General features: G+C 54.2%; 1 protein-coding gene across 1 annotated transcript; it reads right to left on the bottom strand.

Annotated features, from left to right (window-relative positions):
* Positions 1-2,293: 2,293 nt before the first annotated feature.
* LOC311158834 (GPI-linked NAD(P)(+)--arginine ADP-ribosyltransferase 1-like) lies at positions 2,294-9,915 on the bottom strand. The gene is made up of 2 exons (XM_084214483.1): positions 9,466-9,915; positions 2,294-2,427 (listed from the first exon to the last, which is right to left on the bottom strand). The coding sequence occupies exon 1, from the start codon at positions 9,910-9,912 to the stop codon at positions 9,559-9,561; it is 354 nt and encodes a 117-aa protein (XP_084070609.1). The 5' UTR covers positions 9,913-9,915; the 3' UTR covers positions 2,294-2,427; positions 9,466-9,558.
* Positions 9,916-12,924: the final 3,009 nt, after the last annotated feature.

The following is a 12,924-nucleotide window of genomic DNA, read 5'->3' as shown; positions in this document are numbered from 1 at the left end:
TCCCTGTCCCTGTCCCTGTCCCATCCCTGTCCCCATCCTTGTCCCTGTCCCTGTCCCTGTCCCTGTCCCTGTCCCCGTCCTTGCTCCTGTCCCTGTCCCCTGTCCCTGTCCCATCCCTGTTCCTGTTCCTGTCCCTGTCCCTGTCCCTGTCCCTCTCCCTGTCCTTGTGCCTGTCCCTGTCCCTGTCCCGTCCCAGGTGTGGCAGTCCCCATCCTTGTCCCCAGCACTGGCTGTCCCTGTCCCCAACAGTGGGTGTGTCTCTGTCCCCTCCCCCTCTCTGAGTGTCCTTGTCCTCATGCCCATAGGGAGTGTCCTTGTCCCTCTGCCCACACTGGATGTCCCCAGCACAGGATGTCCCTGTCCTGGGTGTCCCTGTCCCCAGCACAGGATGTCCCTGTCCCCAGCACAGGATGCCCCTGTCCCCAGAACAGGATGTCCCTGTCCCCTCACTGAGTGTCCCCAGCACAGGATGTCCCTGTCCCCTCACCGAGTGTCCCTAGCACAGGATGTCCCTGTCCCCAGCACAGGGTGTCCCTGTCCCCTCACCGAATGTCCCCAGCACAGGGTGTCCCTGTCCCTGTCCCCAGCACAGGGTGTCCCTGTCCCGCGTGTCCCTGTCCCCTCACCGAGTGTCCCCAGCACAGGGTGTCCCTGTCCCTGTCCCCAGCACAGGGTGTCCCTGTCCCGCGTGTCCCTGTCCCCTCACCGAGTGTCCCCAGCACAGGGTGTCCCTGTCCCTGTCCCCAGCCCAGGGTGTCCCTGTCCCCTCACCGAGTGTCCCCAGCACAGGATGTCCCTGTCCTCTCACCGAGTGTCCCCAGCACAGGATGTCCCTGTCCCTGTCCCCAGCACATGATGCCCCTGTCCCCAGCACAGGATGCCCCTGTCCCCAGCACAGGGTGTCCCTGTCCCCAGCACAGGATGCCCCTGTCCCCAGCACAGGGTGTCCCTGTCCCCTCACCGAGTGTCCCCAGCACAGGATGTCCCTGTCCCTGTCCCCAGCACAGGATGTCCCTGTCCCCTCACCGAGTGTCCCCAGCACAGGGTGTCCCTGTCCCTGTCCCCAGCCCAGGGTGTCCCTGTCCCCTCACCGAGTGTCCCCAGCACAGGATGTCCCTGTCCCCTCACCGAGTGTCCCCAGCACAGGATGCCCCTGTCCCCAGCACAGGGTGTCCCTGTCCCCTCACCGAGTGTCCCCAGCACAGGATGTCCCTGTCCCTGTCCCCAGCACAGGATGCCCCTGCCCCCAGCACAGGATGCCCCTGTCCCCAGCACAGGGTGTCCCTGTCCCCTCACCGAGTGTCCCCAGCACAGGGTGTCCCTGTCCCCAGCACAGGGTGTCCCTGTCCCCTCACCGAGTGCCCCCAGCACAGGGTGTCCCTGTCCCCAGCACAGGGTGTCCCTGTCCCCTCACCGAGTGTCCCCAGCACAGGATGCCCCTGTCCCCAGCACAGGATGTCCCTGTCCCCTCACCGAGTGTCCCCAGCACAGGATGTCCCTGTCCCCTCACCGAGTGTCCCCAGCACAGGATGTCCCTGTCCCTGTCCCCAGCACAGGGTGTCCCTGTCCCTGTCCCCAGCACAGGATGTCCCTGTCCCCTCACCGAGTGTCCCCAGCACAGGATGCCCCTGTCCCCAGCACAGGATGTCCCTGTCCCCTCACTGAGTGTCCCCAGCACAGGATGTCCCTGCTCCCTCACCGAGTGTCCCCAGCACAGGATGTCCCTGTCCCCTCACTGAGTGTCCCCAGCACAGGATGTCCCTGTCCCTGTCCCCAGCACAGGATGTCTCTGTCCCCAGCACAGGATGTCCCTGTCCCCTCACCGAGTGTCCCCAGCACAGGGTGTCCCTGTCCCCTCACCGAGTGTCCCCAGCACAGGATGTCCCTGTCCCTGTCCCCAGCACAGGATGTCCCTGTCCCCTCACCGAGTGTCCCCAGCACAGGGTGTCCCTGTCCCCTCACCGAGTGTCCCCAGCACAGGATGCCCCTGTCCCCAGCACAGGATGTCCCTGTCCCCTCACCGAGTGTCCCCATCCCCCCAGCACTGTCCCCTGTGCTGTCACCTCGCAGCCACTCGCAGTTGTAGTTGCTGAAGGTCCCGGTGGAGCGGAGCTGGATGAGCGCCTTGTCCCCGCCCTCGGTGAGGTCGGTGACATCGGTGACCTCGAAGGTCTCGAAGGGCGGGATCAGCACCTCCTCCTCGTGCGGGAAGAAGGAGAATTCGCGGATGGCCGCGCCCTGGCAGGTGAGCACCTGGAAGGTCGCGTCCGTGCCGAAGCTCCGGGAGCTCTCGTTGCGCAGCGACGCCGACGCGAAGTGGCCGAAGCGCACGGTGTCCCCGCGGCGCGCCCTGAACCGCACCCCGCGCACGCCGCGGAACACGCGGTGACACCGCCGGCCCTGGGCGTCCCGCAGGGCTGCCAGCGCCTGCGCGGGGAAAAATGGGAATTTCAGGGTCGGCTTCTCGCAAATACTCAAATTAATGTTAGGTGTGTTGGGTTAGAGAGGGATGCTGGGTGAAAAACAGGAATTTCAGTATCAACTTCTTGCAAATATCCAAATTGATATTGGATGTGTTGGGTTAGAGAGGGATGCTGGGTGAAATGGGAATTTCAGTGTCGGCTTCCCGCAAATATCCAAATTGATATTGGATGTGTTGGGTGAAAAACGGGAATTTCAGTGTCGGTTTCTGGCAAATATTCAAATTAATATTATATCTGTTATGGTTAGAGAGGGATGGTCTGTGAAAAACGGGAATTTCAGTATCGGCTTCCCGCAAATATTCAAATTGATACTGGATGTGTTGGGTGAAAAACGGGAATTTCAGTGTCGGCTTCTCGCAAATATTCAAATTGATATTGAATGTGTTGGGTTAGAGAGGGATGCTGGGTGAAAAACGGGAATTTCAGTGTCAGCTTCTGCAAATATCCAAATTGATACTGGATGTGTTGGGTGAAAAACGGGAATTTCAGTGTCGGCTTCTGCAAATATTCAAATTGATACTGGATGTGTTGGGTTAGAGAGGGATGATGGGTGAAAACGGGAATTTTAGTATCGGCTTCCGACAAATATTCAAATTAATGTTAGATGTGTTGGGTGAAAAACGGGAATTTCAGTGTCGGCTTCTCAGAAATATTCAAAATTATATTTCTTATGGTTAGAGAGGGATGCTGGGTGAAAAACGGGAATTTCAGTGTCGGCTTCTGCAAATATTCAAATTGATACTGGATGTGTTGGGTTAGAGAGTGATGATGGGTGAAAAACAGGAATTTCAGTGTTGGCTACTCGCAAATATCCAAATTGATATTGGATGTGTTGAGTTAGAGAGGGATGATGGGTGAAAAATGGGAATTTCAGTGTCGGCTTCTGCAAATGTCCAAACTGATATTGGATGTGTTGGGTGAAAAACGGGAATTTCAGTGTCGGCTTCTGCAAATATCCAAATTGATATTGGATGTGTTGCGTCAGAGAGGGATGCTGGGTGAAAAACAGGAATTTATTATTGGCTTCTCCCAAGTATTCAAATTAAAACTCTATTTGTTATGTTACAAAGTGATGTTGTGTAAAAAACAGGAATTTTAGTATCGGCTTCTGGCAAATATCCAAATTGATATTGGATGTGTTATTGTTAGAGAGGGATGCTGGGTGAAAAACGGGAATTTCAGTGTCAGCATCTGCAAATATTCAAATTGATATTGGATGTGTTATTGTTAGAGAGGGATGCTGGGTGAAAAATGGGAATTTCAGTATTGGCTTCTCGCAAATACTCAAATTAATATTATATCTGTTATGGTTAGAGAGGGATGGTCTGTGAAAAACGGGAATTTCAGTGTCGGCTTCTCACAAATATTCAAATTAATGTTAGATGTGTTGGGTGAAAAACGGGAATTTCAGTGTTGGCTTCTGCAAATATCCAAATTGATACTGGATGTGTTGGGTGAAAAACGGGAATTTCAGTGTTGGCTTCCCGCAAATATCCAAATTGATACTGGATGTGTTGGGTTAGAGAGGGATGCTGGGTGAAAAACGGGAATTTCAGTGCTGGCTTTTGGCAAATACTCAAATTAATGTTATATATGTTGGGTTGGAGAGGGATGGTCTGTGAAAAACGGGAATTTCAGTATCGGCTTCCGACAAATATCCAAATTGATACTGGATGAGTTGGGTGAAAAACAGGAATTTCAGTGTCGGCTTCTCAGAAATATTCAAAATTATATTTGTTATGGTTAGAGAGGGATGCTGGGTGAAAAATGGGAATTTCAGGGTCGGCTTCTCACAAATATCCAAATTGATATTGGATGTGTTGGGTTAGAGAGGGATGATGGGTGAAAAACGGGAATTTCAGTGTTGGCTACTCGCAAATTCATATTTGAATATCACATCCAAATTGATACTGGATGTGTTGGGTGAAAATGGGAATTTCAGTGTCGGCTTCTCGCAAATATTGATAAATAATAATTTTAAAAATTGATGTTGTATCTGTTATGGTTAAGAGAAGGATGCTGGGTGAAAAACAGGAATTTCAGTGTCGGCTTCTCGCAAATATTCAAATTAATGTTAGATGTGTTGGGTTAGAGAGTGATGCTGGGTGAAAAACGGGAATTTCAGTGTTGGCTTCTCAGAAATATTCAAATTGATATTGGATGTGTTGGGTTAGAGGGATGCTGGGTGAAAAACGGGAATTTCAGTATTGGCTTCTCTCAAACATTCAAATTAATATTATATCTGTTATGGTTAGAGAGGGATGGTCTGTGAAAAACGGGAATTTCAGTGTCAGCTTCCCACAAATATTCAAATTAATGTTAGATGTGTTGGGTGAAAAACGGGAATTTCAGTGTCGGCTTCTGCAAATACTCAAATTGATATTGGATGTGTTATGGTAGAAAGTGATGCTGTGTAAAAAACTGTGAAAATTGAGAATTTTAGGATTGGCTTTTGGCAAATACTCAAATGGATATTAAACATTAGATGTGTTCTCTTAGAAAGTGATACCATATGAAAAATTGAGTATTTTATGACTGGCTTTTGGCAAATATTCAAATGAATAATAGATCTGTTATGGTTAGAAAGTCATGCTCTGTAAAAAGTGGGAATTTCATTATTGGCGTTTTGCAAATATTAAAATCAATATATGTGTTAGATTAGAAAGTGATGCTGGGTGAAAAATGATTAATTTATGATTGGCTTTTGGCAAATATTCGTATGAATATTGGCTATTTGAAGCATTGTGTTTGAAATTGATGCTGGGCAAAAATTGAGTATTCCATTATTGCCAAATATTAAAAATTGATATTTTATATTTTAGGATTGGCTTTTGGCAAATACTCAAGGGAATATTAAATATTATATGTGTTATGTTGGAAAATGATGCTGTGTGAAGAATGCAAATTTTATGATTGGCTTTTTGCAAATATTCAAATTCATATCAGATGTGCTATGGTTGGAAATTGATGCTGTGTGAAAATTGAGTATTTTAGGATGGGCTGTTCACAAATATTAAAAATTTCTATTTTTACAACCATTTCATTGCTATTATTAAACTTTAAACATATTTAAACCGAGTGATTTTGGGGGTTTTTAACAGCACGGACCAGGCAGAACCCTGTGTCTGACGGGATTTTATGCATCAGGCATGAGGAGCATGAATATGCAAATTATAATTTTAAGGGTTAATCCCCTGTTAATGCGGGCCATTCTTCGGACCCTAAGGCTAAGCCTAAACCAAAGCCGAACCCGAACCCTAAGCCAAAGCCTAACCCTAACCCTAACCCTAACCCTGACCCTGACCCTGACCCTAACCCTAACCCTAACCCTGACCCTAGCCCTAACCCTAACCCTAACCCTAACACTAACCATAATCAAAAGGCTAAGCCTAAACCAAAGACTGAAGCTAAGCTTAAGCCGAAACCTGAGGCTAACACTACCTCTAAGACTACACCCGAGACTAACCCTAAACCTAACCCTAACCCTAACCCTAACCCTAACCCTAACCCTAACCCTAATCTAAACCCTAACCCTAACCCTAACCCTAACCCTAACCTTAAACCTAACCCAAACCCAAAACAAAATCCAAAGCCTAACCCTAACCCAAAACCTAACCTTAACCCTAACCCTAACTGTAACCCTAGCCCTAACACTAACGCTAACCCTAACCCTAACCCTAACCCTAACCCTAACCCTAACCCTAACCTTAACCCTAACCCAAACCCTAACCCAAATCCTAACCCTAACCCTAACCCTAACCCTAACCCTAACCCTAACCCTAACCCTAACCTTAACCCTAACCATAACCTTAATCCTAACCCTAACACTAACCCTAAGCCTAAACTTAACCCTAACCCTAATCCTAACCCTAACCCTAAAATTAGCCCTAACCCTCACCCTAACCCTAACTGTAACCCTAACCCTAACCCTAACCTTAACCCTAACCCAGACTGTAACTCTTTGTTTTTATTGTCCCATATCATCCTAAATCCCAATTGCCCACATTTTTATTACTCTAATTATATTACTATTTTCACAACCATTTCATCACTGCTATTAAACTTCTAACATTTTAAAACCTGAGCCTAACCCTAACCCAAATCCTAACCTTAACCCTAACCCTAACTCTAAACCTGGCCCTAACCCTAACCCTAACCCTATACTTAACCCTAACCCTCATACAAAAGCTAACCCTAACCCTAATCCAAAGGCTAAACCTAACCCTAAGACTGAGGCTAACCCCAAACCTAAACCTGAGCCTAAACCTAATTCTAAGCCTAAACCCGAGCCTAACTCTAAACCTATACCTAACCCTAACCCTAATGCAAAGGCAAAGCCTAACCCTAAGACTGAGGATAACCCTAAGCCTGAACCTGAGCTGAAACCTAACCCTCACCCTAAGCCTAAAACTGACCCTAAGCCTAAGCTTAACCCTAAGCCTGGGCCTAACCCTAAACCTAAGCCTAAGCCTAATTGCAAGCCTAAGCTTAACCCTAAACCTGAGCCTAAGCCTAAGACTAACCCTAACCCTAGGCCTAAGCCTGAGCCTAACCCTAAGCCTGAGCCTAACCCTCACTTTGCCCCGAAGAGGCGCCCAGACCGTCCCCGCTCTCCGTCCCCGCTGTCTCTCGCTGTCCCCGCTCCCCGATCCCCACCCCCGCTCCCCCCCATTTCCAGGACCGTCCGGTCCCCGCGGTTAAACCCGGGACGTTTTAAACCCTTTGTTTTTATTGTCCCGTATCGTCCTAAATACCAATTGTTATGAACAAGAAATAAGTTATCCATTTTTTTAAGTTGCAAAGCTTACAACTAGAACCCAGAACTGCCAAGTGGGAGTCCGATTGAAAGTTTGTAATTTCAAGTTGTTGGAATGTTCTGTAACAATGGACTTTTTGCTGCCTGTTCTCAGTGACTGCGGGGCTGGTGGAGACCGACCCCTCACCTTCGGCGCGGTCCCGCCGGAGCCGGTGATGATGGGGGAACGGCTCCTCCCCAGCGCGGGTCCCGGCGGGACCGGGGCAGCCCCCGCGGGTGGTGTCAGCGGGGACCGGCCCGTCCCGGGAGCGTCCCGGGAGCGGCGGGCTGCCCCCCCACCATGGGGCACAGGTACCAACGGGGAGGGGGCACTCCGAGGGTGACAAAGGGGGGGAAGAGACTGACCCCAGTCCCTTCCCAGCAGGCTGCAGGGCATAGCCCACTGTCTCCCGAGTGCTGGCAGCCCTGACAGATTGATATGCTAATGTAGTCGTTAACGCTGCATTGTACCAGTATCACCTTGCCTGAGACGACTGTTTCTCGATGGGATGGGAGGGGGATATCCAAACATGTAAATGAATCCCAGACCCAAAGTGCAACGGGGTAAAAACCCCCAAACTCGTCTAATAAACCCCCAAAACAACAAGCCAACTCAATTAAGAATAGAGCGGGGTTGGGATATGAGAGTCCCAAGCCTGCAGAGATGCTGGAAGCCTCGGTCGCCCCTCACCCTAGCTGGAGAAGACCACAGCGCGAGTGAGGACCCCGGGACTGGCCGGCAGAAAGCACGGGTATTACCCTAGCACTCTTGTGAGGACGGGACCCCCAGCTCTGCCCCTCAGGGGACAAAGCTGCTGCACATTCCTCTTCCTCTGAGTCACCCTGAGAACAGCGACAGGAGCCGCGGACCTGCCGAATGCCCCTATCCTGAGCTGATCACTTTTAATAAAGGCATCAAAAGGAGAATTGTCTCCTGCCCATTTATTACACCAATTGTCCAAATTTTTATTACCCTAATTATATTGCTAATTTCACAACAATTTCATCACTGCTATTAAACTTCTAACACTTTGAAACCCGAGCCAAACCATAACAATAACCCGAACCATAACCGCGAACCAAGCCCAAAACCTAACCCTAAACCTAAAACCTAACCTTAACCCTAACCCAAACCTTAGCCCTAAACCTAACCTTAACCCTAACCCTGATTTTGCCCAGAAAGAGGTGCCCAGACTGTAACTCTTTGTTTTTATTGTCCCGTATTGTCCTAAAACCCAATTGTCCAAATTTCTATTACTCTACTTATATTGCTATTTTCACAACCATGTCATCACTGCTATTAAACTTCTAACACATTAAAACCCGAGCCAAACCATAACACTAACCCTAACCTTAACCCTAACCTTAACCCTAACCCTAACCCTAACCCTAACCCTAACCCTAACACTAACCCTAACCTTAACTACAAACCAAGCCCAAACCCTAACCCCAACCCTAGCCCAAAGCCTAACCCTACCCCTAACGCTAACCCTAACCCTAACCCTAACCCTAACCCTAACCCTAACCCTAACCCTAACCCAACCCTAACCCTAAACTTAACCGCAAACCAAGCCCAAAAACAAACCCTAAACCTAACCCTAACCCAAACCTAACCTGAAGCCTAAACCTAACCCTAACCTTAACCCTAACCCTAACCCTAACCTTAACCCTAACCCTAACCCTAATCCAAACCCTAACCTTAACCCTAACCCTAACCCTAACCCTAACCCTAACCCTAAACCTAACCCTAACCCAAACCTAACCTGAAGCCTAAACCTAACCCTAACCCTAACCCTAATCCAAACCCTAACCTTAACCCTAACCCTAACCCTAACCCTAACCCTAACCCTAAACCTAACCCTAACCCAAACCTAACCTGAAGCCTAAACCTAACCCTAACCCTAACCCTAATCCAAACCCTAACCTTAACCCTAACCCTAACCCTAACCCTAACCCTAACCCTAACCCTAACCCTAACCCTAACCCTGACCCTAACCCTAACCCTAACCCAAACCCTAACCCTAACCCAGACTGTAACTCTTTGTTTTTATTGTCCCGTATTGTACTAAATCCCAATTGCCCAAATTTTTATTACTCTAATTATATTACTATTTTCACAACCATGTCATCCCTGCTATTAAACTTTTAACACTTTAAACCCCGAGCGGTTCCCGGCGCTTTCCCCACCTGGGTCAGCAGGAAATGCAGCGTTTTGAAGTGGAAGCCGTCCCGGTATTCCCGGCGGGAGCGCCCGGCCGCGCGCACGGCCTCGTTGAACGCTCAGTGCAGCGGCACCGGCGCCGTGTAGGCCAGCAGGGCCGTGGCCTGGGCCGGGGACAGAGGGGACCGAGGGGACGGCCGGACGCGCCACTGGGCCGCGGCCAGAGCCCAGGCCTCGGCGAAGTGACCGCCGCGCCGGAGCTCGGAGCGGTTCAGGGCCGGCAGCTCGGCGGCCATGGCGCGGCCGCAGCCCCGGTACCGGTCGTCGAAGGAGAACGGGGCCATGTCCAGGGCCACCGACGGCAGCGGGGTGGCAGTGTCACCGGGGGGGACGGCGGTGGCCGTGGTGATGGCCACGGTGACCGCCAGCAGGGCCAGGGTCACCAGCAGTGGGTCCGTGGAGAGGGAGGCCATGGGGTGGCCCAGTGCGGGACACTGAGGGGTACAGGGGACACAAAAGGGGCGCTGGGGGGACACCGAGGGGACACCGAGGGGGGATGGCTTCTGCAGAGTGTCCCAGCTCCCCCCTGGCCCCAAACCCCTCGTCCTCCCCGATGCCCACCTGGACCCCAGCCCAAATCCTGGGATCACTGCCAGTCCCCCACCAGGACCCCAATCCCATTCCTGTGGTCCCATGTCCCCCCTGGTGCCCCTCCAGGACCCCGGTCCTGGGGTCACCCCTGCCTCCCCTCTGACTTCCGGGTTTCCTCCCTCGCCAAGGGTCCCCCCACAGTGTGCCCTGCTCCCCAGGACCCCAATCCCATGTCCCACAGATTCCCCCAGCACCCCCCAAACCCGTTACCTCCTCCACAGCATCCCCCAGGCCCCCCCAGGACCCCAATCCCACCCTCACGGTCCCATGTCCCCCCCAGGACCCCAATTCCACCCTCCAGCCCCCCCAGGACCCCAATCCCACCCTCCAGACCCCCCCAGGACCCCAATCCCACCCTCCAGACCCCCCCAGGACCCCAATCCCACCCTCCAGACCCCCCCAGGACCCCAATCCCACCCTCCAGGCCCCCCCAGGACCCTCATAGCTCCATGTCCCCCCCCACATGACCCCTCAGGACCCTCATGATCCCATGTCCCCCCTCACGTGTCCTCCAGACCCCCCCAGGACCCCAAATCTTGTTCCCATCCCCCCCTGCAGTGTCCCCCAGTGCCACTCCCAGTCCCCTGTACCCCCTTAGTGCCCCCCAACCCCCCCCAGGACCCCAACCCCACCCTCACAGTCCCATGTCCCCCCTCTGTGTCCCTGCAGGACCCCAAATCTTGCTCCCAACACCCCTCCCCCCTCAGGACCCCAACCCCACCCTAACGGCCCCATGTCCCCCCCCAGGACCCTCACGGTCCCATGTGCCCCCCCCAGCCCCCCCCGGACCCCAAATCTTGTTCCCATCCCCCCCCCCAGTGTCCCCCAGTGCCACTCCCAGTCCCCGGGACCCCCTCGGTGCCCCCCAGTCCCCCCCAGGACCCCAATCCCACCCTAATGGCCCCATGTCCCCCCCCCCAGGACCCTCATGGTCCGATGTCCCCCCCCAGGACCCCAACCCCACCCTCACAGTCCCATGTCCCCCCCCCAGGACCCCAATCCCACCCCCCAGGCTCCCCCAGGACCCCAACCCCACCCTCACAGTCCCATGTCCCCCCTCCAGACCCCCCCAGGACCCCAAATCTTGCTCCCATTCCCCCTCCCCCCCCAGTGTCCCACAGTGCCACTCCCAGTCCTCTGTACCCCCTTGGTGCCCCCCAGCGCCCCCCAGGACCCCAACCCCACCCTCACAGTCCCATGTACCCCCTCCAGGCCCCCCCAGGACCCCAAATCTTGCTCCCAACACCCCTCCCCCCTCAGGACCCCAATCCCACCCTAATGGCCCCATGTCCCCCCCCCAGGACCCTCATGGTCCGATGTCCCCCCCCAGGACCCCAACCCCACCCTAACGGCCCCATGTCCCCCCTCCAGACCCCCCCCAGGACCCCAAATCTTGTTCCCATCCCCCCCCCCCCAGTGCCACTCCCAGTCCCCGGGACCCCCTCGGTGTCCCCCAGCCCCCCCCAGGACCCCAATCCCGGGTGTCCCCCCCGGTGTCCCCCCCAGACACCTCCCCCCTCCCCCCCCCCCCCGTTACCTCCCGGTGCCGCTCCTGCCCCCCCAACCCCACCCCCACCCCCCACAGGGTCACGTGACCCCCCCGAGCTATTTTTAGCCAGGATCGGGCCCCGAGCCAGCCCCCCCTTCCCCCCCCCGGGGTATTTTTAGGGTGTCCCCTCCCCCACCCCCCGCAGGGACCCAGAGCCACAACTGGGAGGGACTGGGAGGGACTGGGATGGGACTGGGATGGACTGGGATGGGACTGGGAGGGCACTGGGAGGGACTGGGATGGAACTGGGAGGGACTGGGATGGACTGGGAGGGCACTGGGAGGGCACTGGGAGGGACTGGGATGGGACTGGGATGGACTGGGAGGGACTGGGAGGGACTGGGATGGGACTGGGATGGACTGGGATGGGACTGGGAGGGACTGGGATGGGACTGGGAGGGCACTGGAAGGGACTGGGATGGGACTGGGAGGGACTGGGAGGGACTGGGATGGGACTGGGATGGGACTGGGATGGACTGGGATGGGACTGGGAGGGCACTGGAAGGGACTGGAATGGGACTGGGATGGGACTGGGGGGGACTGGGATGGGACTGGGATGGACTGGGATGGACTGGGAGGGCACTGGAAGGGACTGGGATGGACGGGGATGGGACTGGGATGGGACTGGGAGGGAACTGGGAGGGACTGGGATGGACTGGGATGGGACTGGGATGGACTGGGATGGGACTGGGAGGGACTGGGATGGACTGGGAGGGACTGGGAGTGACTGGGATGGGACTGGGATGGGACTGGGATGGGACTGGGATGGGACTGGGATGGACTGGGATGGGACTGGGAGGGCACTGGAAGGGACTGGAATGGGACTGGGATGGGACTGGGGGGGACTGGGATGGGACTGGGATGGACTGGGATGGACTGGGAGGGCACTGGAAGGGACTGGGATGGACGGGGATGGGACTGGGATGGGACTGGGTGGGAACTGGGAGGGACTGGGATGGACTGGGATGGGACTGGGATGGACTGGGATGGGACTGGGAGGGACTGGGATGGACTGGGAGGGACTGGGAGTGACTGGGATGGGACTGGGATGGGACTGGGAGGGACTGGGATGGACTGGGAGGGACTGGGAGGGACTGGGATGGACTGGGATGGGACTGGGAGGGACTGGGATGGACTGGGAGGGACTGGGAGGGACTGGAATGGGACTGGGATGGGACTGGGGGGGACTGGGATGGGACTGGGATGGACTGGGATGGACTGGGAGGGCACTGGAAGGGACTGGGATGGACTGGGATGGGACTGGGATGGGACTGGGAGGGAACTGG

This window comes from Fringilla coelebs, assembly GCF_963513975.1.
Source record: "Fringilla coelebs genome assembly, chromosome: 1".
Classification (NCBI taxonomy): domain Eukaryota; kingdom Metazoa; phylum Chordata; class Aves; order Passeriformes; family Fringillidae; genus Fringilla; species Fringilla coelebs.
The sequence above is the reverse complement of the archived record's forward strand: the minus strand, read 5'-3'. Positions and strand labels throughout refer to the sequence as shown.